Consider the following 26,352-nt stretch of genomic DNA (forward strand, 5'->3'; position numbering starts at 1 on the left):
ACCCAGCAGGGCTCCAGGAGTGGAACTCTGGGAGGGCTCCTGGGCAGCTGGAGGGCAGCTGGCCCACCGCCCTGAAGGCTCAGCCGGCACCTGCTGCAGGAGCTGATCTGCCTCCGGGCCATCTGTGATGTGAACGTGCCCAAGTTCCTGCAGGAGGACCTCAAGCTCTTCTCTGGGATCGTGTCCGACCTGTTTCCCACCATCAAGGAGGAGGACACGGACTACGGCATCCTGGATGAGGCCATCCGCGAGGCCTGCAGGAACAGCAACCTCAAGGATGTGGAGGGTGAGCCTCGGGCCCTGAGTGTTCGTGGAGGGGCTGGCCATGGCCACCTTGGAGTCCAGATCAGGGGGACAGAGACAGGACAGTCCAACCCCAGGGGCCCTCACACCTGGCCAAGTGTGCTGCAGGCCCGGGCTCTCAGCCGAGCAATCCAGAGGCAGGGCAGATGTCCCGGCCCAGTCTCCACCAAAACCCACCTGGTGGTGGGGAGGCAGGCGTTGTCCCCTTCCTAGGCCCTCCTTCCTGTGTGGGCTGAGAGCCGCGGGCTCCTCTTGGGCCTTGCCTCATCAGGGCCTGGCCCTCGCTGGGATGTGACTGGAGTTTCAAGGCCATATTCCTTGCACCCCAGCCCACCTCACCACAGCCACCACTCACCTCTTCCAGAGGCCTCTTGGCTCCACCCCACTAGTGGGACTTGCCCACGTTCCTTGTTGAGTGACACCCCTGGCGTCACTGCGCTAAAGAAAGAACATTTGGGCCCTTCCTTCACTGACTTGTTGCAAAGGCCACCATGTGTCTGGGAGGGCTGGGGGGACACTGCCCTCAAATAGACTCCCTGTCATCCCGAACCCTCGCCCCTCATAGTAGGATGAGGGTCTCAGTTCATCCCCAGCCAGCCACCCCCTCCAGCAGGTCCTTTGGTGGGCCTGCAGGAGGAGCTCCTCTGGGAAGCCATGGCCAGTCACCCTGGCCACACAAGGCCCTTCTCGGGACCCTAGGCAGTTCCTGCTCAGCCCTGCAAGGCCTCCCCCAGGTGCCCTCCATTGTGCTTCAATTCCATGTGCAGCTCGAATGCTTCCTCCTCTGGTCACCTCCTGCACCCCCGACCCTAGCAGGCTTGTTGAATGAAGCCTCAAACTCTTCTCTCCCTCACAGCCTTAGGTCACCTTTGCCGTCCCTGGCTAATTGGGCCCTATTTGGCAGGAACCCCCAGACCTGCAGGGCCATAGCCACCACCACCCTTCTTGGGCCAAAGTGAGGCATTTATTCCCTACCCCTGTGGGCCTGGCTTCTGCCTGCTGGCAGCTGTCTCTATAGCTCCCAACTGACCCTAGGATCTTGTCTCTAGGAGTTTGCTCATAGGAGTCAGCACTTACTTGGGGTGGTGCTCTCAGCAGGCTGGGGCTGAAGTTGGGGCCTGTGACAGCTGACACTGAGCAAGCTGGTGACGGCTGACCACCTGACCAATGGCTGTGAAGGAACGGTAGTCACAGTGGAAAGAATGGCTAGCATTTACAGAGTTTCTACTCTGCCAAGTTCTGTGCTTAGGGCTTCACCTGCCCCTGCCTATGATGTAGGTGCTACCACCATCCTCATTTTATAGATGAGGAAATTGAGGCTCAGGGAGTGCAGTGACTCACCCAAGGTCACACAAGTTAGTGGTGTGGCCACGACCCAAGCCCATGCTCTGACCCTTGGGCCCCATGCCATGTCCCCCAGGCTTCCTGACAAAGTGCATCCAGCTCTACGAGACCACGGTGGTACGACACGGCCTCATGCTCGTCGGGCCCACAGGCTCCGGCAAGAGTACTGTAAGCAGAGCCAAGCTTGGCAGCCAGTGTCCGGATAGTGGGCCTGTAGGGGGGTGCAGCTTCAACAGGGGTTGGCCTCCATTTGTGCCCCTTGGCATAGAATACCCCTCCCCCTCCCCGTGGCCCCCAGCCCACTCTAGCCCTGCTCTCTGGGAGCCTCACTCTCAGGTGGTCCGTCTCCCAGTGTTACAGAGTCCTGGCAGCTGCCATGACGTCACTGAAAGGGCAGCCATCCATCAGTGGTGGCATGTACGAGGCTGTCAACTACTACGTGCTCAACCCCAAGTCCATCACGATGGGCCAGCTGTACGGGGAGTTTGACCTCCTCACCCATGAGTGGTGAGTGACCCCCCCAGCCTCACCAGTGACCCCCTGCTCCCAGACCTCTGGAGGCTGTGGGCCGCGGTCACCCCTCCCTCCATTAGCCCAGTGGAAGGCCGGGCTCTGCAGCCCAACGCTTGGGATTCTATTCTCCATTCTACTTCCTCGCTGAGTGACCCTCCTCACCCCCCAGGCCATGGTTCCCTCGTCTGCAAAGCGGGGACAATAATGGCACCATGCTTATGGTAAGGCAAGAATGACTTAACACGCTCAGTGCCTCTGCAGTATCTGGCCATTGTCATGACCTGAGAGAAGCTGGTGGGCCCTCTCCGGGCCCCTGCTCCCAGGCCGGGGGGTGCATTTTAGGGGAAGTGCACTGAGATGGGAGAAGGGCAGCTGGATGGAGACTGCTGAGACGTCGGCACCTCAGGGGCTTTTCTCTAAGGCTATTCTGTTTCTCCAGACAAGAGTCTCCAGTTCTCTGCTGGGGGTGTCTGCTTGGCTCCAGTGTTCTGGGAGCCCTGTAGGGGATGGTCACTAGGGAGGGAGAGTCGCCCACCTTCCACAACGTGAACCTGTACTGCTTCCCCCATTTCTGGTGAAGATTCTCCCCCATATCCACTCCAGTCTCTTATGTAGGTAGGTGAGGGGGCTGGGGGTCAGACCAGAAAAAAGTCCCCTGTTAAAGAAAAAAAATTATTCAATGATCCTTTTTTTTTTTTTTTGAGACGAAGTTTCGCTCTTGTTGCCCAGGCTGGAGTGCAATGGCGCCATCTCGGCTCACCGCAACCTCTGCCTCCTGGTTCAAGCGATTGTCCTGCCTCAGCCTCCCGAGTAGCTGGGATTACAGGCATGTGCCACCATGCCCGGCTAATTTTGTATTTTTAGTAGAGACAAGATTTCACCATGTTGGTCAGGCTGGCCTCGAACTCCCTACCTCAGGTGATCTGCCCGCCTTGGCCTCCCAAAGTGCTGGGATTACAGGCGTGAGCCACTGCACCCAGCCCTCAATGATACTTTTTAAAGCATGCTGAGGAAGAACGTATTCAGGAGCATGGCAGGCACAGGGACCACTGCACTGGGGCCTTATAGTTAAGGGGAGAGACTGGGCTCTGAATACAGCATGGGCCAGTGGGAATCTATAGCCAAGGGGCAGGGTGAGCATCAGTGGGTGGAAAATCCAGAGGAAACATCAGTGGTGAGGGGGATTCTGGTTGAACCAACCTAACAGGATTCCAACTGAAGACAGGCCTCAGCGTAACCAGACATTGCCTGGGGGTGGTGCAGGGAAGGAGCCTCAACAGTGATCAGTTATCAAGGGTTCTGGCTAAACTGACTTAGCAGGGTTCTGGCTAAACTAACTTAGCAGGGTTCTTTACTGAAACTGGATTTTACAAGGACGTGCATATATGGGCACCTAGGAGAAGGTTCCGGAGCCTAAGGCTGGACCAAGCACAGCATCTTCATCAGCCCTACCAGCCCCTTCCCTGGTGCGTGCTGCCTCTGAGGTCTCAGTCCCCTGGGTTCTGAGGCAGGACCTGGCCACTTCTCACCACGCTGCTTTCTCTGCCCTGTCATTTACCCTTCTCCGTCCTTGTCCATTGTCTTCCAGAGCTGCACTTCCTCCATCTCTGCTATTGCCTCCTCCCCTGCTCCCTTTTTCCTGTTGGGATTTCACCTTTAATGGGGCTTCAGCAGGGCAGGGACATAAGCACATGTTTTCATTACACCATGTGACACCAAAAAATCCCACTTTTCCTATTATAATTTTTAAAAGAACAAAGAGATTGAAGGAAAACGTAAAGTAGAGCCCGCCCACCCGGCGGCCAGGCTTCCCTGGGAGCCAGCTGTGCTCGAAGCACCGCCTCCCTGATGTTTCCAGCCCTCTCCTCCCTGGCGCTGCAGGACAGACGGGATATTCTCCTCGTTCATCCGGGCGGGGGCCATCACCTCCGACACCAACAAGAAGTGGTACATGTTTGATGGGCCGGTGGATGCCATCTGGATTGAGAACATGAACACGGTGCTGGATGACAACAAGAAGCTGTGCCTCAGCTCTGGGGAGATCATCAAGCTCACAGAGGTGCACCTACCTGTCCACCTGCCCACTCTCCTCCAAGGCTGGGTGGGCCTGGAGGCTGCATCATGCTGGCCAAACTCTGCCCCCTCACCCCTTTCTCTCAGGGCCATGGGTCCATCTCAGGCTGTCACCCTGACTCAGCAAGAGCCCTCCTGCTAGCAGGAGCTTAGGCTCGGCTCCTAGTGCCCCTCCCTGAGCTCCCACACCTCAGGGTGTCCCGCACAGTTGCTCAGAGCACCCTTTACACAGACCCTCTTTCTTTTGTGCTCGAGCCCACCAGGATGCCTGTCCCACTGCTCCCCGGCTGATGATGCCTCTTGCCTCCCAGGCCCAATTTCAGCCATGTTGCCCCAGTCAGGTCAGGTGGGGTCAGGTGTGCACCTGGCCCTGGCAGTATACCCGGGGTCTGGGAGATGGATGGCATAGACACCACGGGGATCTGTCTGGTGTGTGAGGAGCAGTTGTCAGAGAAAGAGGGATATGGCCTGGGCACAAGAGCATCTCACGGGTCTAAACTGAGTCCAGCTCTTGAATCCTTCTAAAAGCAAATACCTGGCAGTCAATGTGGACCTGTGTCTATGTGCACAGGGGTGGGGGGCTCTGGAGCAAAATACACAGTTCCCATCAGATGTGCCCAGGCCTCCAGGGACCCCAAAATGCCCTGACCCCAGTCTGGTCAGCGAACCTCAGGAATCTCCTGACTTGGGGTCCTCCTCAGGGCTCCAGGGAGAGCCACGTTATCAGCTGAGGACCCAGCGGTTCCTGCATCCCACCCAGCACTGCCCCTGCCCCACAGCCTGCCCACACCGCCCACTTACAGGATGTGCAGCCCCTCCCTGCAGCCCTGCAGCCCTTTCTCCAGGCCTGAGGACTGGCAGCCAGCCCACTCATGTGGTTCGTCTTGGCACCAGGCAATGACCATGATGTTCGAGGTGCAAGACCTGGCGGTGGCTTCACCAGCTACGGTCTCCCGCTGTGGCATGGTGTACCTGGAGCCCAGCATCCTGGGGCTCATGCCCTTCATCGAGTGCTGGCTGAGGAAGCTGCCTCCCTTGCTGAAGCCCTACGAGGAGCATTTCAAGGCCCTCTTTGTCAGCTTCCTGGAGGTGAGTGAGGCCACGGGTATGTCTGACCCTGGCAGGGCAGCAGGGCACTGTGGCTGCCAGCCATGAGAACTGGGTGCCTACTCCCTGCAGGAATCCATCTCCTTCGTTCGGTCCTCAGTGAAGGAGGTGATCGCCTCAACCAACTGCAACCTGATCATGAGCCTCCTCAAGCTGCTGGACTGCTTCTTCAAGCCCTTTCTGCCTAGAGAGGTACAGCCCTGAGAGTGGGGCTAGATGCACCTGGTCCCTCTCCCCACACTGCTCTCCTTGCTCTCTGGGGCCTGAAAGAGAGAATTGGATTGGTGCAACATGGTGCAACATGGACAAGACCACCTGTCCAATTGGCTGTAGAGAAACAAAGCTGTGTAGCAGAGGTCAAGACATGCCCCTGCCCCACTTCCTCAGGCCGCTTGATACTGTTCCTGTCTCAGCCTGCTACTGTTCCCTTCATCCCCAGGGCCTCAAGAAAATACCCTCTGAAAAGCTGAGTCGCATCGTAGAGTTGATCGAGCCCTGGTTCATCTTCTCCCTGATCTGGAGCGTGGGTGCCACTGGGGACAGCAGTGGCCGCACCAGTTTCAGCCACTGGCTAAGGCTCAAGATGGAGAACGAACAGGTGAGAGCCGGCGGCCCCCAGGGACCAGGAGCCTCAGTCCTACTGGGCCTCACAGCCTGCTTCTCCTCCTGGTTCCCGGCAGCTGACTCTGCTTTTCCCAGAAGAGGGGCTGGTGTTCGATTACAGGCTGGAGGACGCGGGCATCAGTGGCACCAACGACAGTGAGGATGAAGAGGAGGAATATAAGCAGGTGGCTGCAGGCCCTCCCCAGAGACTGCACAGGGAGAGACCACTGGGTGGCTGCTGTTCCCGCAATGAATTATGGCCACACAGGGAGCCGTCACATTGACAGCCACCAGGTCTCAGGCGGTGGTTATCTGCATCATCTCATGAATCCTCATGGCCCTGTAGAGTGGTTATTATTGTGCTTGTTTTCCAGATGTGGCAGAACTGTACTTGAACCTAGGGCTGGGCTAAGAGGGGAGACATTCGAGTACCTCCCTGTCCAGCCATATGCACTGCCTCTTCCACATTGACGCGGAGCCCAGGGACTGGCCACCTCAGTTCCACTTAAAAGCCCCATTTTCCCAGAGACTGGGCTCCTGAGGGCTGGGGGGCAAGCTCTTGAAGCCTGCTTCAGTGTCCTCATCGCTACTATCAGCTAGCAAGGGCTCCATGAGCTCACCCTCATCCCAAGGTCAAGACCCCAGCCCAGGAGGACAGAGGTGGAAAGGCGTCTGCAGAGACCTGTCCATTACTGTGCAGCGTCCTGCTGGGGGCTCCCAGGGCACATTTGGGTCTAACGTTTAAGACTGTGCCCAGTGGGATGCATTGGTTTGGCCATAGTGATCCCCCCATCAGGGGACGTCTGCAAGCTGGGTCAGGGCTGCTGTGAGTGAAGGGATTTGTGCAGGCGGGGACGGTGTTGGGAAGACTGGACCTAGTGGCCTCTCAGCTTCCAGCTGACACCAGCGCCCATGGTTCTGGCCCCTACATTTCTCGGGTAGCCTGAAACTAAACAGAAAACACCTTTGCATTCTGGGTTGTTCAATTCTCAGAGCTTCTCCTTTCTGCAGAGACTCAGGGCCTGGCAGTCCTTAGGGAGCCCCCAACCTGGGCAGGGAGAGCCCTCCTATGCAGTTGTGCTCAGAGTCCCCATTCTTGGCTGTTTGTGCTGGGAGTCCCCCTCCCCATGCAGAAAGCAGGGCACAGGACTTTCCATTTCCGCTGGAAGCAGCCCTACACCTGGACCCGCTTGCCAAAGCCCAGCCGTGCAGCTCCTGGCCCTTCTGCACTTGGCCATGGGGCCGCAGCCAGGAGTGGGGCAGGGAGGGGTTCCAGGCCCACTGCTGAGCCACCTATGATTCCAGGTTGCCTGGGTGAAGTGGATGGACTCCTCAGCTCCATTCACCATGGTACCAGACACCAACTACTGCAACATCATTGTGCCCACCATGGACACCGTGCAGATGTCCCATTTACTGGACATGCTGCTCACCAACAAGAAGCCCGTGAGCGCCCCCCAGGCCCTGCCTCCACTGTCCCCAAGGCCTATATTGGGGGTTGACCAGCCTCCCACATGGATGCAGGGGCAGCTCCTCCTGTGCACCAGGCCCACCGCGTGCTCCTGTGCCATCCCCGCTCTGCCAGGTGCTGTGCATTGGGCCAACAGGCACGGGGAAGACGCTCACCATCTCTGACAAGCTCCTCAGGAACCTGGCACTGGATTACGTCAGCCACTTCCTCACCTTCTCAGCCCGCACTTCAGCCAACCAGACCCAGGACTTCATTGACAGCAAGCTGGACAAGAGGCAGGGCACCCCTCCCTCCTTCCTCACCCCTGCATCCCCCCAGCCTGGCCGATGCAGCTGCTGTCCCACCTCTCCACCAAATTATGCTCCTGGGTTTGCCAGGAACCTCCCAGGGGGAGCTGACAGCCCCCCAAGGGGCCCAGGGTTCCCTCACAGACTGCTCCAGAGCCTTCCCTGTATCAAAAATTCCTACAAAGCCAATCAGCGAGTGGGTGCTCGCCCTGGCTGTGCCCTTGGACAGGGCCCTGGGTCTGTCTGTGAGAAGCCTGTTGTCCATCTGCCTGGGAGGCGAGGCTCACTTTGAGGGAGCTCAGACTCAGGTCAGCCTGTCCCAGCTGTCCCAGGACACTCAGAACAAGGATGAGGGTGGGTCAAGACATCTAGCAATTTGGAGGAGGCTAAAATTTAGCAAGGGCTTCCCAGAGGCAAAGCTGCCACCCGTTCGCCCCTGGATTCTCAGAGGACCTGGTGCCTGTGGGTGCTGGGCTCACACAGCCCCTCCCCTCAGGCGGAAGGGTGTGTTTGGACCACCTCTGGGGCGCAACTTTATCTTCTTCATCGATGACCTGAACATGCCGGCCCTGGAGACCTACGGTGCACAGCCACCCATCGAGCTGTTGCGCCAGTGGATGGACCACGGCGGCTGGTACGACCGCAAGATCATTGGTGAGTGTGGCCGGCCTGGCTTACAGGGCAAGGGCTACGCGTGCTGTGCAGGGGCACAGGAGGCACAGCACTGAAGGCCTACAATACTTTAAGGCACCCACAAAAATGTTTTAATTTCTCTTAAAGGGGAGGAGGGAGGCCGGCTGGGGGAGGGGCGGAGAGACGCCGCCGCCACGGCTGCCGCAGCCTCTGGAAACCTGGAAAAGGGGAAGCGAGAGCAAGTCCCCAGGTGGCGGTGGTGGCCGCGGGGGCGCGACGGCGGGGCGGGGGCGCTGCTGCTGCGGGGGCAGGAAGTGGCAAGGGCGGTGGCGGCCCGCTCCAGCCATGCCGAATAAAACAAGAAGGAGAAAGAATCACCAAAAGCAGGGAAGAGTGGAAAAAGTTCAAAAGAAGGACAAGACACAGTAGAATCAGAGCAAATTTCCTTCAGGAAAAACAGCCTTGTTGCTGTCCCGTCTACAGTGTCTGCTAAAATAAAAGTACCCGTCTCTCAGCCCATAGTGAAGAAAGACAAACAGCAAAATTCTTCAAGGTTTAGCGCAAGCAATAATAGAGAACTTCAAAAACTACCATCCTTAAAAGATGTTCCTCCTGCTGATCAAAAGAAGTTTTTTATCCAGAAGTTATGTCAGTGTTGCGTCCTTTTTGACTTTGTTTCTGATCCACTAAGTGAACTAAAGTAGAAGGAATTAAAACGAGCTGCTTTAAGTGAAATGGTAGAATATATCACCCATAATTGGAATGTGATCACAGAGCCTATTTACCCAGAAGTAGTCCATATGTTTGCAGTTAACATGTTTCGAATATTACCACCTTCCTCCAATCCTACGGGAGCAGAATTTGACCCAGAGGAAGATGAACCAACGTTAGAAGCAGGCTGGCTTCATCTACACTTATTTATGAATTTTTCTTAAGATTTTTAGAGTCTGCAGATTTCCAATCTAATATAGCGAAGAAATATATTGATCAGAAGTTTGTATTGCAGCTTTTAAAGCTCTTTGACAGTGAAGATCCTCAGGAGAGAGATTTTCTTAAAACCACCCTTCACAGAATCTATGGGAAATTCCTAGGCTTGAGAGCTTACATCAGAAAACAGATAAATAATATATTTTATAGGTTTATTTATGAAACAGAGCATCATAATGGCATAGCAGAGTTACTGGAAATATTGGGAAGTATAATTAATGGATTTGCCTTACCACTAAAAGAAGAACACAAGATTTTCTTATTGAAGGTGTTACTACCTTTGCACAAAGTGAAATCTCTTGAGCATCTACCACCCCCAGCTGGCATACTGTGGAGTGCAGTTTTTAGAAAAGGACAGCACCCCCACAGAACCAGTGGTGATGGCACTTCTCAAATGCTGGCCAAAGACTCACAGTCCAAAAGAAGTAATGTTCTTAAACAAATTAGAAGCGATTTTAGATGTCATTGAACCATCAGAATTTGTGAAGACCATGGAGCCCCTCTTCCGGCAGTTGGCGAAATGTGTCTCCAGCCCACACTTCCAGGTGGCAGAGCGAGCTCTCTATTACTGGAATAATGAATACGTCATGAGTTTAATCAGTGACAATGCAGCGAAGATTCTGCCCATCATGTTTCCTTCCTTGTACCACAACTCAAAGACCCATTGGAACAAGATAATACATGGCTTGATATACAACGCCCTGAAGCTGTTCATAGAGATGAAACAAAAGCTGTTTGATGACTGTACACAACAGTCCAAAGCAGAGAAACTAAAAGAGAAGCTAAAAATGGAAGTACGGGAAGAAGCATGGGTTAAAATAGAAAATCTAGCCAAAGCCAATCCCCAGGTACTAAAAACGAGAGTGACATGAAAACGTCCAGGGTTACTTGAAATGTTTTTATAAGATAGGACTATGTCTTCACCATGGGGGCGGGGGGTGGGGCTCGATTTCACTAACGTTGTATATGAAAATGTCTGCAATAAAAAGTACTTTTGAACTTTGTAAAAAAAAAAAAAAGTTAAAGGAGAGGAGCATGAATTTTTAGGGCAAAGAAAAATTTTCCTGTGTAATATTGATGTATTTGTCTTTATTCCAGTACTGTTCTAAAGTATAATTTTGAATTTTTGTATGGAGAAGGGGCCACAAAGGTCATAATGCAGCCCTGGCCAGGGCCCTTCCTGACTTCCTGCCCCTACTCCAGGTGCCTTCAAGAACCTAGTGGACATCAACTTTGTCTGTGCCATGGGCCCCCCGGGTGGAGGCAGGAACACCGTCACCCCGCGGCTGATGCGTCACTTCAACTACCTGTCTTTCGCTGAGATGGACGAGGTCAGCAAGAAACGCATCTTCTCCACCATCCTGGGCAACTGGTTGGGTGAGTATTGGTGGGGGTGAGCATGGACAAAGGCAGAAGCCCAGGCCAGGGAGGCCACACCAAGGACAACTGGGTGGCCACCAGAAAGGGTGGAGTGGCCAAACCATGACCGCAACCCTGGGTTCACCTCTCACTCAGCTGTGTGACCTTTGGCAGCTCATGAATCTCTCTGAGCCTGTTTCTTCATCTGTACCTACCATTCCAGGTCGTGAGGGTTAAGTATGATATTGCATGTAGAGCACCTAGCATGAAGCCTGGCACGTGGTGATTGCTGGATGTATGATGCACACAGATATGCACTCACTCACATACGTACATACATATACGTTAGTACTTGCCCAGAAACTCTGGGGGAGGCATGTTACTTTTGTAAATCAGGAAAAGCCACAAGATAGGATGGACGGAGTGTCTCTGAGCCTTTATGGGGTTTGGGGAAAAGCTTACCCCAAGATGCTGTTTCCCCCACCATCTTACCTGGCCAGGGTGAGCAGCAAGAGGTCCACCTAACCCTGAGCCCCGTGTTTCTCCCTCCATCCTCTAGATGGACTCCTTGGAGAAAAAAGCTACCGGGAGCCTGTGCGTAAGTGTGGGCCTGGGCGGGAATGGGGCACTGGTTCCAGGAGGAGCCCTGGGCTCTGGTTGGGTGTGTTTAGGCTGCGACCAGGCGCCGTGGTGAACCATCCTCAGGTTCATGCAGGGACCTTGGGCCACTAGGGTGCCAGAGCGAAGGTTGACACAGGCACTGGCTGCCCCATAGGCTCATTCACCCATTCTTAGAGCCCTTCCATGCCTGCGTTAGTGTCCAGCTGATGATAGATGCAAATTAAATGCAAAATGAATGCATAAATAAGGGAATCCAACAAACTCCCACCCTGTGTGAAGAATCAGAACTCCAGGGAGCAGGTGTGCACAGGAAAGCCGGGAGTGGTTTGTGCGGGGCAGGCATCGTGGTGAATCTGCCCGTCGTCGCGGCAAGGCGGCTGACCACTGCAGTCCCTGTCCTTGCCCAGGCCTGCCTCCTCCCCCTGCCTTCAGCTGAAAGAGGCTGTCGAGAAACAGCTCCCTTTTGGGTCTGCACCCACCTGCTTACCTGCGCCCTGCCTTCCCTCCTGTGGCTGGGAATGGACTGCTGCTCCACAGCAAAGCCCAGCCTCCTCCTGGGCCTGCCTGGGAATGTGGCACCCCTCTTCCCCGCCAACACCAGTGCTCCCTTCGCCACTGGGCCTTCCACAAACAAGCCCCATTCTCCATCTTAACCACCAAATGCAAAACAGCCTCTCTGGGCCCCCTTCCCACCTGCCCCAGCCCATCACTCTACCTCTCTGCTCACCTTGATAGCAAAACTCCTCCAAAGCATTGTCTTTCCCGCTGCACCCGCCCTCCCCTCCCACTTTCCTGTGAATGCACCTCTCACCCTCTGAGAGTTCTTGTCACCAGTTACCTTCTGTGGCCAGACCAGCGGTCAGCCCTCGTTCTCGCCTTCCCAGGGGTCAGTAGTGCTGGCCGGCAGACGTCCCCTTCCTGCCACGGGCTTCTCTCAGGCCTCCCCCATCCCTGGCTGCCCATTCTCGGCTGGACTGGGGCTTGGTCTCCAGCCTCTTCTCCCTCCAACCACACTCTCCTGAGACAGTCCCATCCCGCCTCTGATGGGGAAAACCATCTTTGTGCTGGCAACTCCCAAGTCTTACCTCCTCAGCCCAGACCTCTCCCATGAACGCCTGATTCCACATCTTCCCTGGGACGTCCACAGGGTATCTCAGGCCAAACCTGTCCAGAGCCAAACTCCCAAGTACCCCGGTCCCCGCACTCTTCCCATCTCAGGCAATGGCAGCTCCATCCTTCCAGGTGCTCCCAGCAAGACGGGGTCTTGGCGCCATCCTCCATCCCCCCTTCCCTCACCCCACAGCTCACCTGTCAGGAGGTCCCATAGGTTCTCCCTTGAGAACCCATCCCGATCGGCCACTGTTCACCACCCTATCCTCGCCCACCCAGCCAGTGCTATAGCCCCGCCATGGTCTCCTGGCAGCTGCCTTCACCTGCCTAAGGTCTATCTTCCGCTTGGGGCCACAGGGACCCATGAAATCATTCCATCAGTCCACACTCCTCCTCTCTCACCCATCGCATCCAGGCAAGAGCCCGGGTCCTGACAATGGTAGGCAAAGCCATCCTCAGTTCGCCCTGCCTCATCCTCTGATCTCACCGCCTCCTGCTCATCCCCTCATTGCTGGTCCTTAACATGCCAGGCCTGCTCCCACCTCCAGGCCTTTGCCCTTGCTGTCCCCTCTGCCTGGGACAATTTTTCTCCAGTTATGTGCAAGCTTGCATCTCACTTCTCTGCTTGACCGTCCCCTTCCTCAGTGAGGCCTCCCCCAGCATTCTGTAAAATCGCCCCCAAGCCCAACTCTGGCCCTCCCCGGACCCCTCTCCTGCTGCAGGGCTGCCCGTAGCCCTTGCCACCTATTTGCTGTCTTTGTTACTTGCTAATCCACTCATTGTCGTCCTTACCAACAAGAGTGTCAGCTTGAGGGCAAGGAGTGTGTCTGTTTGGGTCACTCTGTGCCCAGTGCCTGTGTCAACAGACAGGCCCCTCTCCTGCCCTTTCTTTCCATTTTCTCCACTTCTCTGCCAAGTTTCCACTGACAGAATTTGGGTTCCCAGCACAGAATTGGATAGTTTTCAAAGAACAGGCTGATAGGTGTATGAGTGGTAAAAATGCAGGCTGAGGGGTAGGCAGCCCCGAAGTGGGTGGTGAGCCCTCAAGGTCGGGGGTGTGCTCCAAGCCTCCCCACGCCCACTCTTCGGCATCTTGAGGCCTACGTGGATCATGAGACCCTCCCCAAGTGTGGCTCAGAGGTGGAATGTTCAGGTTTGGGCACAGCCTCCATAGGACAAGGCAGTAATGGCCCCGCCCAGCACTGACCCCACGAGCGCCCCCAGTTCCATCATGAGTCCCAGTGCTCCGACAGGCCATGTCAGCATAAAGATATAAGTGGTGCAGAGCAGGAGATTCTTCACCTCCCCCAAGCTGGGGGCATCCGAGATGGGGCCAAAGGGTACGTGGAATCCAAACCTGAAGGCTGGGGAAGGGGCTTGGTGGGGGGCACAGCACAGCAAAGGCAAGGAGGTCAGGACCTGCAGAGGCGGCAGAGGGAGCTCCTGGCATGTGACCCAGGCCATTCTCCTATTCCCCCAGCTGGGGCCCCCCACATTGCCCACTTCACGGAGCCCCTTGTGGAAGCCACCATCATGGTGTATGCAACCATCACCTCCCAGCTGCTGCCCACTCCAGCCAAGTCCCACTACACCTTCAACCTGAGGGACCTCTCCAAGGTCTTCCAAGGCATGCTCATGGCTGACCCGGCCAAGGTCGAGGTGAGGACCAGGCAGGCACCCTCCCCAGTGCCCACACTGCTCTCCCCATCCTCCCCAGCCCCACCAATTTCAGGCCTTCCTGCCCAAACAGGCCCTGAGTGGGGCTTCCTGGAACATGGAGGTGCCAGGCCCTCCAGAGCCCAGCCTTGGTGCAGCTGAGCCCAGTCTTGTTAGTTGAACCCACACCTGGAATGGTGGCTGAGATGGGGATCACATGAGAGAGCCAGGGCAAGACGAGGGAGAAAGAGGGCTTCTGGTTTGGGCCCTGCATGTGAGAACGCTTGAGGGACAGTGAGCAGGGTGCCCTCTGGGAACCAAAAACCCCAGGTGGAAGGAGGGGGAAGTGTAGCAGGGAGCCAGGTGTCAGGGGCACTGGCAGGGGTGGGTCCAGGCACTAGGCACGGTGGGGGGCCAACATGGAGCTTAAATTTGTTCTGAGGGTGTAATGAGCCGTGTGGGTGGGCGGGGGACAGACCTGCACTTTGGAATGGTACTGAGCGGCCAGTGTGTGTGTAGCCCAGGCTAAGGAGATGGGGTGAGCAGGACAGAAGCTGACCCTGGCCTTGTAGCCACACTTGTAGCCAACAAAGTCTACAGAAAAGGCTGGGAGCTTCCGGAGGGCAGTCCTGCCACCCAGGGAGATGCAGGGAAGCTGGGACAGAGGCGGCAGCTGAGATGGAGAGGGGGGGCAGGTTCAGAGGAGATTGGTGGGTCATGTCAGTGTGGCTTGGTGGGTGGTTAGATGTGGGGTGTTGGGAAAGTGTTAGGAGCATCAAGCATCCCTCCCAGGTTTGGGGTTAGGGTAGCCACAGGGGGCTAAAAGGTGGAAGTGAGGTGCTTGTGACAAGCTAGCAGAGCCAGACACCCAGAGGGCACTTGGCCAGCTGGACTCGGAGCTGAGGCATGAGGAGGCCCAGGCAGCACTGTGCAATCCACCCCATCCTCAGCCAGCCAGCAGTTGCACTTGCCAGCAGCCCCCACACACTGTCCCTGGGCCGTGGTGGGAGAGCCAGGCTCCAGTCAGGGCCCCAGGAACTGGGGCCCACCCTCCCTTGCCTGGTGGTTTGAGAGATAGCTGAGGGCTTGGGGGCCAAGGACAGGCACCGATGCTGGGGCTACTGCAGGACCAAGTGCAGCTGCTGCGTCTGTGGTATCACGAGAACTGCCGCGTGTTCCGGGACCGACTGGTGAATGAGGAGGACCGCAGCTGGTTCGACCAGCTCCTCAAGCGCTGCATGGAGCAGTGGGAGGTGACCTTCAACAAGGTCTGCCCCTTCCAGCCCATTCTTTATGGGGACTTCATGTCACCAGGCTCCGATGTCAAGTCCTACGAGCTCATCACCAGTGAGAGTAAGGTGAGGGGCCCAGGCAGGCGCCCTGCCCCTGGTGGGGTCCTCTTCAATCTGCCTCCCTGGGGCCCAGGCCCCCTGCAGTCACCACTAACAGACTACCACACTATAACCAGGGGGCCAGGACGCGGGGTAAGACGGCCAGCTCCAGGAGACTCCCGGCATGCCCTTGCTCTCTCTGGGTACCGGTTTCTTCACTTATCTCTGAAAACCAGCCTGTGGTCCAGCTGAGATGGGCTCTAGACACAGGGGCAATCATCCCTCCACAAGGGGGCGGGGGCGGGGCCTGGGGCCATGGGTCTCAGTCAGGACCCCAGGGAGGCAGGGAAGAGGCCTCACTTGGTGGCCCCAGTGCTGCATGGCTGAAGCAGGCCTCCTGACAGTTTCTCTCCACATGCATCCTCTCCTAATTCCAAGAGCTCCCACCAGGGTCACAGGGTCAGCACACCCTGGTAAGCCCCAGAAGGAGCAGGCAGGGCTCTGACCCAACTCTCAGGCCTCCATGTGTCCCTGGGTCAGGCCTCGTGCAGGGGGGCCTGGCTTCTTAAGGCCCAGCGTCCCCACCATGCACAGGAGGAACAGGGTACGCTGTGCCAGGTGAGCTCCCCGTCAGGGAGGGCCCCAGTACACGGTGCTCTGATCAGCCGAGCCCATGATTGGAGTCGCCCCAAAAGTGGCAGCAAGCAAGTTCCTACAAGGGACTGCCCCCAAGCCATCCCTAGATTGGGCTGGTTGAGATTCCAAAGAAAGAAGCATTGAATTACAGGGTAATTAGTCCAGAGCATTTATTAGGGGAACTCACGTACAGGGGAGAGCAGAGATGTTCTAGCTCAGTATGTGTGCAACAAGGAGTCATATGAGTTATGGAGTTCACATGAGGACTGAAGGATTTGGGTGGGCTGGGGCTAGCTTCTATGTGTTTAACAATATGCTTGATCCCTCCGTGGGTTTTATTTTTGCTTTTGTTTTTGTTTGTGTGTGTGTGTATGTGACTGGGTCTTGCTCCGTCACCTAGGCTGGAGGGCAGTGGCATGAACTTGGCTTACTGCAGCCTCTACCTCATGGGCTCTATCAGTCGTCCCATCTCAGCTTCCTGAGTAGCTGGGACCACAGGCACGCACCACCACGCCCAGCTAATTTTTATTTTTATTTTTTATTTTTTGGTAGAGGCAGAGTTTCGCCATGTTGCCCAGGCTGGTGTTGAACTCCTGGGCTCAAGTGATCCTCCCTCCTTGGCTTCCCACAGTGCTGGGATTACAGGCGTGAGCCACCGCGCTAGGCCAGTCCCTCAGTGTTTTGAGCAGCAATCTAAGCAAGTTTATCAGTGTCTGGGAATGTTCAGCTTGGGCTCGAGCCTGCAGGGGAAACATGCAGCTGGCCGGGTAATAGGTGGTCAAGGCATCTGTGCTTCTCAGTCAGGACAGAGAAGAAAGCGGGTGGGTGGGGGGAATTGGGGAGACCCTACAGTAAGAGAGACCCCGCCTTCCCCATCCTCGCCTTGGTGCACAGATGATGCAGGTGATCGAGGAGTACATAGAGGACTACAACCAGATCAACACGGCCAAGCTGAAGCTGGTCCTCTTCATGGACGCCATGAGCCACATCTGTCGCATCAGCCGCACCCTACGCCAGGCGCTGGGCAATGCACTCCTGCTGGGCGTGGGTGGCAGCGGCCGCAGCTCCCTCACAAGGCTCGCCTCGCACATGTGAGCGCCTCCGGGGCGTGCTGGGCAGTGGGCGGCCAGGGTTGGCTGGTCGGTTTGACTGACCCATGCTTTTGCACAGTGGTAGAGGCCTCGGGCAACCCTGAAGCAGGCCTGTGCAGCCTACAGGCTTCTGGAAAGACTAGTAGCAGGATCTGGGCTCCAGGGAGAGGCAGCAGCAGTGCCCTGTGGTGCTGTAGGGAGGGAAGTGTGGTGCAGGCATCCCAGAGGGATTACTAGGGGAGGTGGCCAGGGCTGCTCTCAGAATCAGAGCTGGGAGGATGGAAGGGAAGGGCATTTGGACTGAGGGAACAACTTGGGCAAAGGTCTGAAGGCAAAAAAGCAGGTTCAGGGCCTGAAGGGTCTGCAGGTCTGCCCAGGATGGGAGCAGAATTCCAGGTGGTCAGGGTAGGGTGTGGTCACCCACCACCCTTCAGCGTCTGGCCCCAAGTCCCTGGCATGCTTCAACCCAAACTTCTGCCTCCAGGGCCGAGTACGAGTGCTTCCAGATTGAACTATCCAAGAACTACGGCATGTCCGAGTGGCGAGATGATGTGAAGAAGGTCCTGCTCAAGGCGGGCCTACAGAACCTACCCATCACCTTCCTCTTCTCAGACACCCAGGTGCCATTGCCACAGCAGAGGGCAGGGCTTGGGGGGGCTGGACACAACCCCATCTGAGCATAGCATCCCGGAAGGTGGCCAGTCCTTCATGCCCAGCTCACAGTCAGGGCAGATCTCAGAAGAGACCACCAGGACCAGGTGGGGCCACAGATGGGCAGGTTGAGAGCACGAGACCAAACCCAACCTCTCAGAGCTAAGGTGGGGTATAGATCATCACTCATGCCCCGAAGGTAAAGAAGGCCCTGGTAGCATAGCACCCCACTCACTGGCCAATGGCGTCCCACCTCAAGGACCACAGGGCTTGTCCCCAAAGTGCTAGGGACCCATGGCTTCCCTGCTCCCTCTTGGGATGGCATGAGGCTTCTCCCTAGATCTCTGAGAGGTTATCTAGGGTCACACGACAGAACAGGCTTCAACCTGGCTGGTGGTCAGGGTTGGGCCCAGGGGCCCAGCCTGAAGCCCCTGAATGTGCCCCATCCTAGACAAAGGTCCCTCTGCTCCCAGCCCTGTCCCAACCGCAGAGCTCCCTTCAAGGCAGCCACTGTGAGTCAGGAAAGGGAGGATGCCATCTAACACAAGCCAGGCCCAGGCTGTGTAAGATGGGCAAGGACCTATCTCTGCCCGTGGCCATGGTTTCCTCTTGTGAGTAAACTGAGGCATGGAGAGGGGCGAAGAGGAAGATGCCACAACCCCCAATGAGGACCCAGGGTCCTGCCACAACCCAGTGGTTTTCAGAGCTTCTACACGGGGGCAAGTCCTAGACTATGACTACAGGCTAGTCTGTTATGAGGTCACTTGTGTGACTCTGGGCTTCTCTGAGCCTTAGTGGTACAGTCTGTCAAATGGAGCTGTTGTGAAGGTCCAGCGAGACTGTGGTCATACAGTCCAACATGCAGGGGCTTAGCTCCCCACCCCTTCACCCCTCCCCAGATCAAGAACGAATCCTTCCTGGAAGATATCAACAACGTCCTAAACTCTGGTGACATTCCCAATCTCTATACTGCGGACGAGCAGGACCAGATCGTCAGCACCATGCGGCCCTATATCCAGGAGCAGGGCCTACAGCCCACCAAGGCCAACCTCATGGCTGCTTACACCGGGCGTGTGCGCAGCAACATCCACATGGTGCTGTGCATGAGGTACAGGCAGCTGTCGCCAGGCTGCACCGGGGCAGCGGAGCTGGGTGTGTACATGGGCTGGCCCCGGGGACACTGGATGCCATGCGCTGGGGCCTGAGATGAGGAGACGCGGCCCTGGGCCTGGCCATCATGCCATTGGGCCCAGGCTGCTGTGCTGCTGTGTCCTGGCTGCCATGCCACAGGGCTGTGCAAGGGCCCTGGGTCCTGGGCTCCTGGGGTCGTTGGTCAGTGTCTCTGGACCTCATTTGGATTCCTGACTTTCCAGCCCCATCGGAGAGGTCTTCCGAGCTCGTCTGAGGCAGTTTCCGTCCCTGGTCAACTGCTGTACCATCGACTGGTTTAACGAGTGGCCGGCAGAAGCCCTGAAGTCTGTGGCCACCATGTTCCTCAATGAGATCCCAGAACTGGAATCCTCCCAGGAAGAAATCCAAGGACTGGTGGGTGTCTTGCTGAAGCTCAGGCCCTTGGGGAGACCTGTTTAGCTTGGGGCATGGGCTCAGGGTCACCAAGGTCTGGATGAGATTCCCAGGCCCACCACCGAGGGTAAGCTTTTGGTCAGGCTGTGTTTCCTGTCTAAGCCTCCGTTTCCTCATCTGTAAATGCGCAGAGCCACAGGTCATCACAGTGACTAGGGTGCTGCGCACACAGCTGCACGGGTACTGCTTCCCTTATTCCCTGAGGGCCTCATGGTGCTTTCTTCCAAGAACCCCCTGATAGAACTCCAGAGATCACAGATGGGGGTGTAGATTTGCCTGGTCCAGCCTGAGACGGTGACAGTCCCAACATTTCCTTACCAGCTGTGCTGAGGCCTTGGGCCCTCTCTCCCCCTAGATCCAGCCTCTGAGGGGGAACCACCTCAGGGCTCTCAGAGAGAGGCAGGTCATGGGGGCTGTGAAAAGACCACTGGGCCAAGAGCTGGGAGACAGCTAGGTCCAAGTTCAAAGCCAGCCCTGCCCTTGACAGCTATGTGAACTTGAACTAACCCCTGGACTTCCCTGGGCCTGGGGTTTTTCATCTGCACAAAAGGTGACCTCGACCTGGAGGTCGTGAGGCTCATAGAGTGAATGTGAGAGTCATGGAGGTTCCTGCTGTGTCCCCCTCCTCGGCCCAGGTTGCAGTGGCTGTGGGCACCCAGTCCCTGTCTTTCCTGGGGCCTCTACCAGGCCGGCATCCATGGTCTTCCTCCCCCAGATCCAGGTCTGTGTGTACATCCACCAGTCAGTGTCCAAGAAGTGCATCGAGTACCTGGCAGAGCTGACCCGCCACAACTACGTGACCCCCAAGAGCTACTTGGAGCTGCTTCATATTTTCTCCATCCTCATCGGGCAGAAGAAACTGGAGCTGAAAACTGCCAAGAACCGCATGAAGAGCGGCCTCGACAAGGTGGGCCCAGGCGAGTCCCCGTGGATAAGGTCAGCTGCCTGCAGGCTGCCTGCTCACTCAGCCCTGACTCCAGGGTGACACCATGCTCCGCCTTTCGAACTGCAGCCCACGACGTTGAAGTGGGTGGCTTCCCCCCTCATCAAAAGAACAAAAGTTGCCAGTCAAGGGCCAGGCCAAAGCGTGGCACCCCACAGATATTTGGGGGACTGATGCCCTTCCTCTGGGGTCGGCTGGGCAATGTGGGGGCCACCGAAGCTGCCGGCCACAGCTTCTCTCTCATGAATGAGGGCGGCCCAGCAGGCCCTGTGCTCTCTCTGTCCCTGCCACACCTGTTTTCCTGTCTCTGCCCTGACCCCTAGCTGCTGCGCACTTCTGAGGACGTAGCCAAGATGCAGGAGGACCTGGAGAGTATGCACCCCCTGCTGGAGGAGGCTGCCAAGGACACCATGCTCACCATGGAGCAGATCAAGGTTGGGGTGCTCCCGAGCCCCTCCCCAATGCCTGACTCTGAGGAAGCTCGGCACCCCCACACAGGCGCAGGCTCGCTAGCTGCCTGGCCACTGCAAGTCATCTGGCCTCCGTGTGCCCCAGCTTCCTCAATCAGTAGCCATCCATTTTGTCATGGAATGTTTGCCCAGTAGCTCTTCTATGCCAGGCGCTGCACTGGGCAGGGGGTCGGTGAGGAGCAAGGCAGAGGAATCTGAACGATTCCAATAACCACAACCCGGAGTCTGCCCAGCACAGGGCCCCGTGTTGGAGGGCCTGATCCTCATGGCAGACCTTGCAGTTTGTGTATTCCTTATGACAGCTTTCTGGAAGGAATAGTCAAGTGTCCTGCTCGGCAAAGTCAGTGCATTGCAAAACTTCCCAGTAGATAGAAAGAAGCTAGAAGAGAGGCAGGAGGAGGGTCTTTCTCTGTCTTGCATGAAGGTGCCTGCAGGCTTAGGGGGCCCTGCCTGTGGGGCACTTATATCCAAACTTGTAAGGCCCCAAGCCACACGCCAGGCCCATGGTGAGCACTCAGGAGGTGGAAGGGGCTCCTGGTATTCCCAGACCTCTCTGGCCTGTCACAGCTGGAGGGCCCTTGGAGAACAGGGCACCCCAACTCTCCTTCCATCTGGGGAGACTGAGATGCAGAGAAGAGAAAAAGGGGGAGGACATCCCTATGTCTCCCATCCCCAGGTGGATACGGCCATCGCCGAGGAGACCCGGAATTCAGTGCAGACAGAGGAGATCAAAGCCAATGAGAAGGCCAAGAAGGCACAAGCTATTGCTGACGATGCCCAGAAGGACCTGGACGAGGCGTTGCCAGCCCTGAATGCTGCTCTGGCCAGCCTGCGCAACCTCAACAAGAACGATGTGACCGAGGTGGGCAGCAGGGCATCTCCTGGCATTCCCTTTCATATGCCTCTGTCCTCAAGCCTTCCCTCTGCACATCCCCTGGGACCCAGCAGCCTGCCCCACCCTCCTCATTCCAGCCCCCAGGGCCCAAGTAGGAGCATGGGCACCTGGGTTGGGGAACAGAAGGAACTGTGGGCTGAGGCCAACCTCGGTGGATCTCTGGATATGCCCGTGTCCTGTGGTAGTAGAGACTTGGTTGGTAGGGCCAACCTTTCTGGCAGGGTCCCTGCCAAGGGGTGCCCACTGGGTCTGAGTCTTCCCCACTTGGTGGCTGGGCCTGCAGGTACGTGCCATGCAGCGGCCACCCCCGGGTGTGAAACTGGTCATAGAAGCTGTGTGCATCATGAAAGGCATCAAGCCCAAGAAGGTGCCTGGAGAAAAGCCAGGCACCAAGGTGGATGACTACTGGGAGCCTGGCAAGGGGCTGCTGCAGGACCCGGGCCACTTCCTTGAGAGCCTCTTCAAGTTTGACAAGGTAAGCATGCCAGGCACCCTGGCCAGCGAGTGAGGACAAGGCCCGCCCGGCAGGACAGTGAAGCTGGAGAGGAGCTTGCCCCACCACATCATCTGCATGTGCAGTGGCCTCTGTCCTGTCTCTCTCTCTCCTCCTCCACACCACCAGCACCACACAAGGGCCCGAGGGCCACACAGATGGCTGGAACCAGAGCCTGGCCCCAAGGAGTTCTCAGTCTGGTAGGGTGACAGACCCACCCACAGAAAGGTATTGAGGAAATTGGGACCTGGACAGGCACCTGTGCCCCATAGGAAGTCACCCATGGTCATTCCAAGTCTCCACAGCCTGGGGATTCTCTTTCATGCCCTTTCATCCCAGAAACCCCCAGGCCTTGGCCAAGACCTTCACCATCTGCCCAGTCATCCCCTCTCTCCCTCAGCCTCAGCACCTGGGGCCCAGCTTCCCTGTCTGTCTCTGGGTTTCTCTGTCCATCTGGGGCCATCAGTATCCTTGGGCATGTGGTCTCTCAGGGGCTGTGCCATGGTTAAGTAGCCTGGAGCTCATAACCTCTTTGGGGGTTTCCTCTGCATCCCAGAAATTAGCTAGGGGGCAGCTGCCTGTCCCACACAGGCCACCATCCACTGTGTGTCAGTATCAGGCCCTGGGCACATCCCACACCCATTTAAGCAGCATCTGGACCCCTTATGGGCTACCCCATCCCTCCTTCTCCTCTTCCATCAGACAGGAAACTAGAGGCCCCACAGGCCTAATCAAGTCCCTCTGAGAGAAGCGCCCAAGTCAGGAGTGCTCAAGGGTGGTGCTTAGGCTCCCCTGGGCCCAAGCTCTGACCCCTGGGAGCTCGTGAACAATGCAAATACCTGGGCCTATTATGAACTACAGGGCTGGACTCTCCCTGGGTGGGACAAGAGCCCCAGGGGGTGGGGTAGGCCCTTGAGGTTGAACATGAGCCTGGTGGGCCTCAGAACCATTCACTCATCCCAATACCTGCTGATGGTCTTGCTTTCAGGAAGTAGCCCTTGCCTTTAAATGAGCTTTTAAGTGGGGTCTTGTGTGTTATGTGCTCTTGAGACTGCCGCAGTGTCCCAAGGAAGACCTCCCTAATCATATGATCTAAAATCCTGGGGACCAAAGATTACCTTCTGGCCAGCCTTTCTGGGCTATGTTGTTCCTTAAGGAGAAAGAATCTATACTGAGGCCTGCACAGGGCATAAAAGCCAGGGTGTCCCTCAGCAGGCCCCACCTCCCAGCAGAGCCCTTCCCCTGTCACCCTTGAGAAGCAGCCTCTTGAGACCCAGGCTTCCCACCTCAGGACAACATTGGGGATGTGGTGATCAAAGCCATCCAGCCGTACATCGATAATGAAGAGTTCCAGCCAGCCGCCATTGCCAAGGTGTCCAAGGCTTGCACCTCCATCTGCCAGTGGGTGCGCGCCATGCACAAGTACCACTTTGTGGCCAAGGCCGTGGAGCCCAAGCGGGTGAGGGCTGAGTGGAGCTGGTGGGGGAGGGCTCCCCTCCCGGGGGTACTTGGCGAGCTAATCCTGCGCCCTCCGCCCCACAGCAAGCCCTGCTGGAGGCCCAGGACGACCTGGGGGTGACGCAGAGGATCCTGGATGAGGCAAAACAGCGCCTTCGTGAGGTGGAGGACGGCATCGCCACAATGCAGGCTAAGTACCGGGAATGCATTACCAAGAAGGAGGAGCTGGAGCTGAAGTGTGAGCAGTGTGAGCAGCGGCTGGGCCGAGCTGGCAAGGTGCGCACCCTCCTCCTGCAAGGCCTGCAAGCGGGCCCGGCCCAGACAGGGGCCAGAAAGGACCAGGGCGCCGGTGGGTCCTGGGGTGGCTGTCCACACCCCCTCCCTGGCAACCCCAGGTGCCACAGTGGGTAGGGCCAGCCCCAGGCCCCTAGCCCAGCCTCCCAGAGCCCACCCCACGGGGCTGCCCCTCCAGCTCATCAACGGGCTGTCGGATGAGAAGGTGCGCTGGCAGGAGACGGTGGAGAACCTGCAGTACATGCTCAACAACATCTCCGGCGATGTCCTGGTGGCCGCTGGCTTTGTGGCCTACCTGGGCCCCTTCACGGTAAGAAGTCCCCACCTCTGTCTCTGACCAGCCTCGCCTTCCCAAAGAGACCCTTCCTCCTTAAGGCCTCGCCTCCATGATAGGCAGCCTGCAGGTGGCTCTCCGCTCACTCAGTCATTCAACAAGCACTTAGCAGGCTCCCTCTCTGAGCCAGGCGCTGTAAAGCACTGGGGATACAGCAGTGTACAAAACAGCCAGAAAAGCCACCTAGTGGGAACATAGAAGAGCTCACACTTCTGCACTTGCTGCATGCCAGGCACTGTTCTAAACATGCCATCTGTGTCCCATTTAATCCTCATAGCCGCCATTACAGGCAGGCATCGTTAGCTTTGCCCATTTCACAGATGAAGGGCTGAGGTTTGTGGAGGCCAAGAAAGTCACCCGAAGTGGGATTAGAATGCAGGTATCTGGCTCCATGTCTGAGCTCAGATCTCTGCAACTGCCAAGCACTGTGGCTTAGTGGGAGTTGGGAGGTCTCTGTGAGTGTCATGGTGGGGTGGTCCTGAGTCTGGCATCTCCCCAGGGCCAGTACCGCACGGTGCTCTACGACAGCTGGGTCAAGCAGCTCAGGAGCCACAATGTCCCACACACCTCCGAGCCCACGCTAATCGGGACGCTGGGGAACCCTGTGAAGATCCGATCGTGGCAGGTGCCCACCCCAGGGGCAGGAGTGCCCAGGCAGGGCCTGTGGTGTGGTCCAGGCTGGGCCAGGAGCCTTCTGCCTCCTTCCTACCCTGCTTTCCAGGGCCTGGCTCGGAGCTGCCTCTGCTGAACCCTCCTGTGCCCAGCAAGAGGGTGGTAGGAGGACAGGAAGAGAAAGCTGGGCTGAGTGTGGCACAGATGCTAGCTAAATGTGGGGAGAGGGATTAGGGGTACTTTTAAGAGTGTGATGGACCAGGCGTGGTGGCTCACGCCTGTAATCCCAGCATTTTGGGAGGCCAAGGTGGGTGGATCACTTGAGGTCAGGAGTTAGAGACCAGCTTGGCCAACATGGTGAACCCCCCTCTCTACTAAAACTACAAAAATTAGCCTGGTGTAGGGGCACACGCCTGTAAGCCTGTAATCCCAGCTACTCAGGAGGCTGAGGCAGGAGAATTGGCTTGAACCCAGGAGGCGGGGGTTGCAGTGAGCAGAGATTGCGCCACTGCACTCCAGCCTGGGTGACAGAGCGAGACTCCATCTCAAAAGAGAAAAAAAAAGAGTGTTGGGTGGAGGTTGAGAAACAGTGTCCACAGCAGGGTTTAGAAGGGTTGTCTGGTCAGATGCAGTGTAATCCCAGCACTTTGGAAGGCCAAGGCAGGTGGATTGCTTGAGCCCAGAAGTTTGAGACTAGTCTGGGCAACATGGCAAAACCCCGTCTCTACTAAAAATTCAAAAATTAGCCAGGCATGGTCGTGCATGCCTGTAGTCCCAGCTTCTCAGGAGGCTGAGATGGGAGGATCACCTGAACCCAGGAGGTGGAGGCTCCAGTGAGCCAAGATCATGCCATTGCCAAAAAAGAAAAGAAAAGAAAAGAAAGCTTTCCTAAAGGAAGTATCTGAGTGAGACTCTGAAGGGCAGGGAGAGTTGGCAAAGAGAGGTAACCAAGAGGCCATAGGCAGAGGCCAGGCGTGGGCAGAGGCCAGGAGGGTCAGTGGGGTATGGGCTCTATGAAGATGGTCTCATCAAGTGAGCACTCGGTAGGCAAGAGGACAAAAAGGCACAGCGAAGGAGGGCCTTTCTGTCTGTGGGTTTCTCTGTCCATCTGGGGCCATCAGTGTCCTTGGGCCTGTGCTCTCTCAGGGGCTGTGCCATGGTTAGGTATCCAGCCCAGGAGCGAGGGAGAGGCGGGAGCCCTGGGGGTGAGGCATTGCCTACATTGTCACCTGCCCCCAACCTCCAAGGGGATGCAGTAAGGAGAGGGAAGTCCATAGCCGAAACACGAGGCCGGGAGATGTTGATGCCCTCAGTGACCCTGCTTGCAGGAAAGCCCTGACCCAGTCCAGTGCCTGGCTCTCCACAGATCGCTGGCCTCCCCAACGACACACTGTCAGTGGAGAACGGGGTCATCAACCAGTTTTCCCAGCGCTGGACCCACTTCATTGACCCTCAGAGCCAGGCCAACAAATGGATCAAGAACATGGTGAGCC

At 56.9% G+C, this 26,352-nt stretch overlaps 1 protein-coding gene and 1 pseudogene across 1 annotated transcript in view; both read left to right on the plus strand.

Annotated features, from left to right (window-relative positions):
• DNAH1 (dynein axonemal heavy chain 1) overlaps window positions 1-26,352 on the plus strand; it is a 109,314-nt gene that overhangs the window by 73,524 nt on the left and 9,438 nt on the right. The window contains exons 37-64 of the mRNA XM_055110010.1: window positions 100-286; window positions 1,724-1,815; window positions 2,000-2,154; window positions 4,042-4,219; window positions 5,128-5,322; window positions 5,413-5,532; window positions 5,780-5,938; window positions 6,021-6,128; window positions 7,249-7,389; window positions 7,529-7,689; window positions 8,198-8,355; window positions 10,525-10,698; window positions 11,240-11,278; window positions 13,892-14,070; window positions 15,195-15,425; window positions 16,929-17,125; window positions 17,610-17,745; window positions 18,676-18,884; window positions 19,150-19,321; window positions 20,076-20,267; window positions 20,627-20,737; window positions 21,450-21,635; window positions 21,952-22,143; window positions 23,453-23,620; window positions 23,704-23,895; window positions 24,092-24,223; window positions 24,747-24,872; window positions 26,226-26,345. Of these exons, the coding sequence (XP_054965985.1) occupies window positions 100-286; window positions 1,724-1,815; window positions 2,000-2,154; window positions 4,042-4,219; window positions 5,128-5,322; window positions 5,413-5,532; window positions 5,780-5,938; window positions 6,021-6,128; window positions 7,249-7,389; window positions 7,529-7,689; window positions 8,198-8,355; window positions 10,525-10,698; window positions 11,240-11,278; window positions 13,892-14,070; window positions 15,195-15,425; window positions 16,929-17,125; window positions 17,610-17,745; window positions 18,676-18,884; window positions 19,150-19,321; window positions 20,076-20,267; window positions 20,627-20,737; window positions 21,450-21,635; window positions 21,952-22,143; window positions 23,453-23,620; window positions 23,704-23,895; window positions 24,092-24,223; window positions 24,747-24,872; window positions 26,226-26,345 (4,410 nt within the window). The remainder of the gene's footprint in view (window positions 1-99; window positions 287-1,723; window positions 1,816-1,999; window positions 2,155-4,041; window positions 4,220-5,127; window positions 5,323-5,412; window positions 5,533-5,779; window positions 5,939-6,020; window positions 6,129-7,248; window positions 7,390-7,528; window positions 7,690-8,197; window positions 8,356-10,524; window positions 10,699-11,239; window positions 11,279-13,891; window positions 14,071-15,194; window positions 15,426-16,928; window positions 17,126-17,609; window positions 17,746-18,675; window positions 18,885-19,149; window positions 19,322-20,075; window positions 20,268-20,626; window positions 20,738-21,449; window positions 21,636-21,951; window positions 22,144-23,452; window positions 23,621-23,703; window positions 23,896-24,091; window positions 24,224-24,746; window positions 24,873-26,225; window positions 26,346-26,352) is intronic.
• LOC103786139 (serine/threonine-protein phosphatase 2A 56 kDa regulatory subunit gamma isoform-like) lies at window positions 8,663-10,484 on the plus strand (annotated as a pseudogene).

This window comes from Pan paniscus, chromosome 2, assembly GCF_029289425.2.
Source record: "Pan paniscus chromosome 2, NHGRI_mPanPan1-v2.0_pri, whole genome shotgun sequence".
NCBI classification, from domain to species: domain Eukaryota; kingdom Metazoa; phylum Chordata; class Mammalia; order Primates; family Hominidae; genus Pan; species Pan paniscus.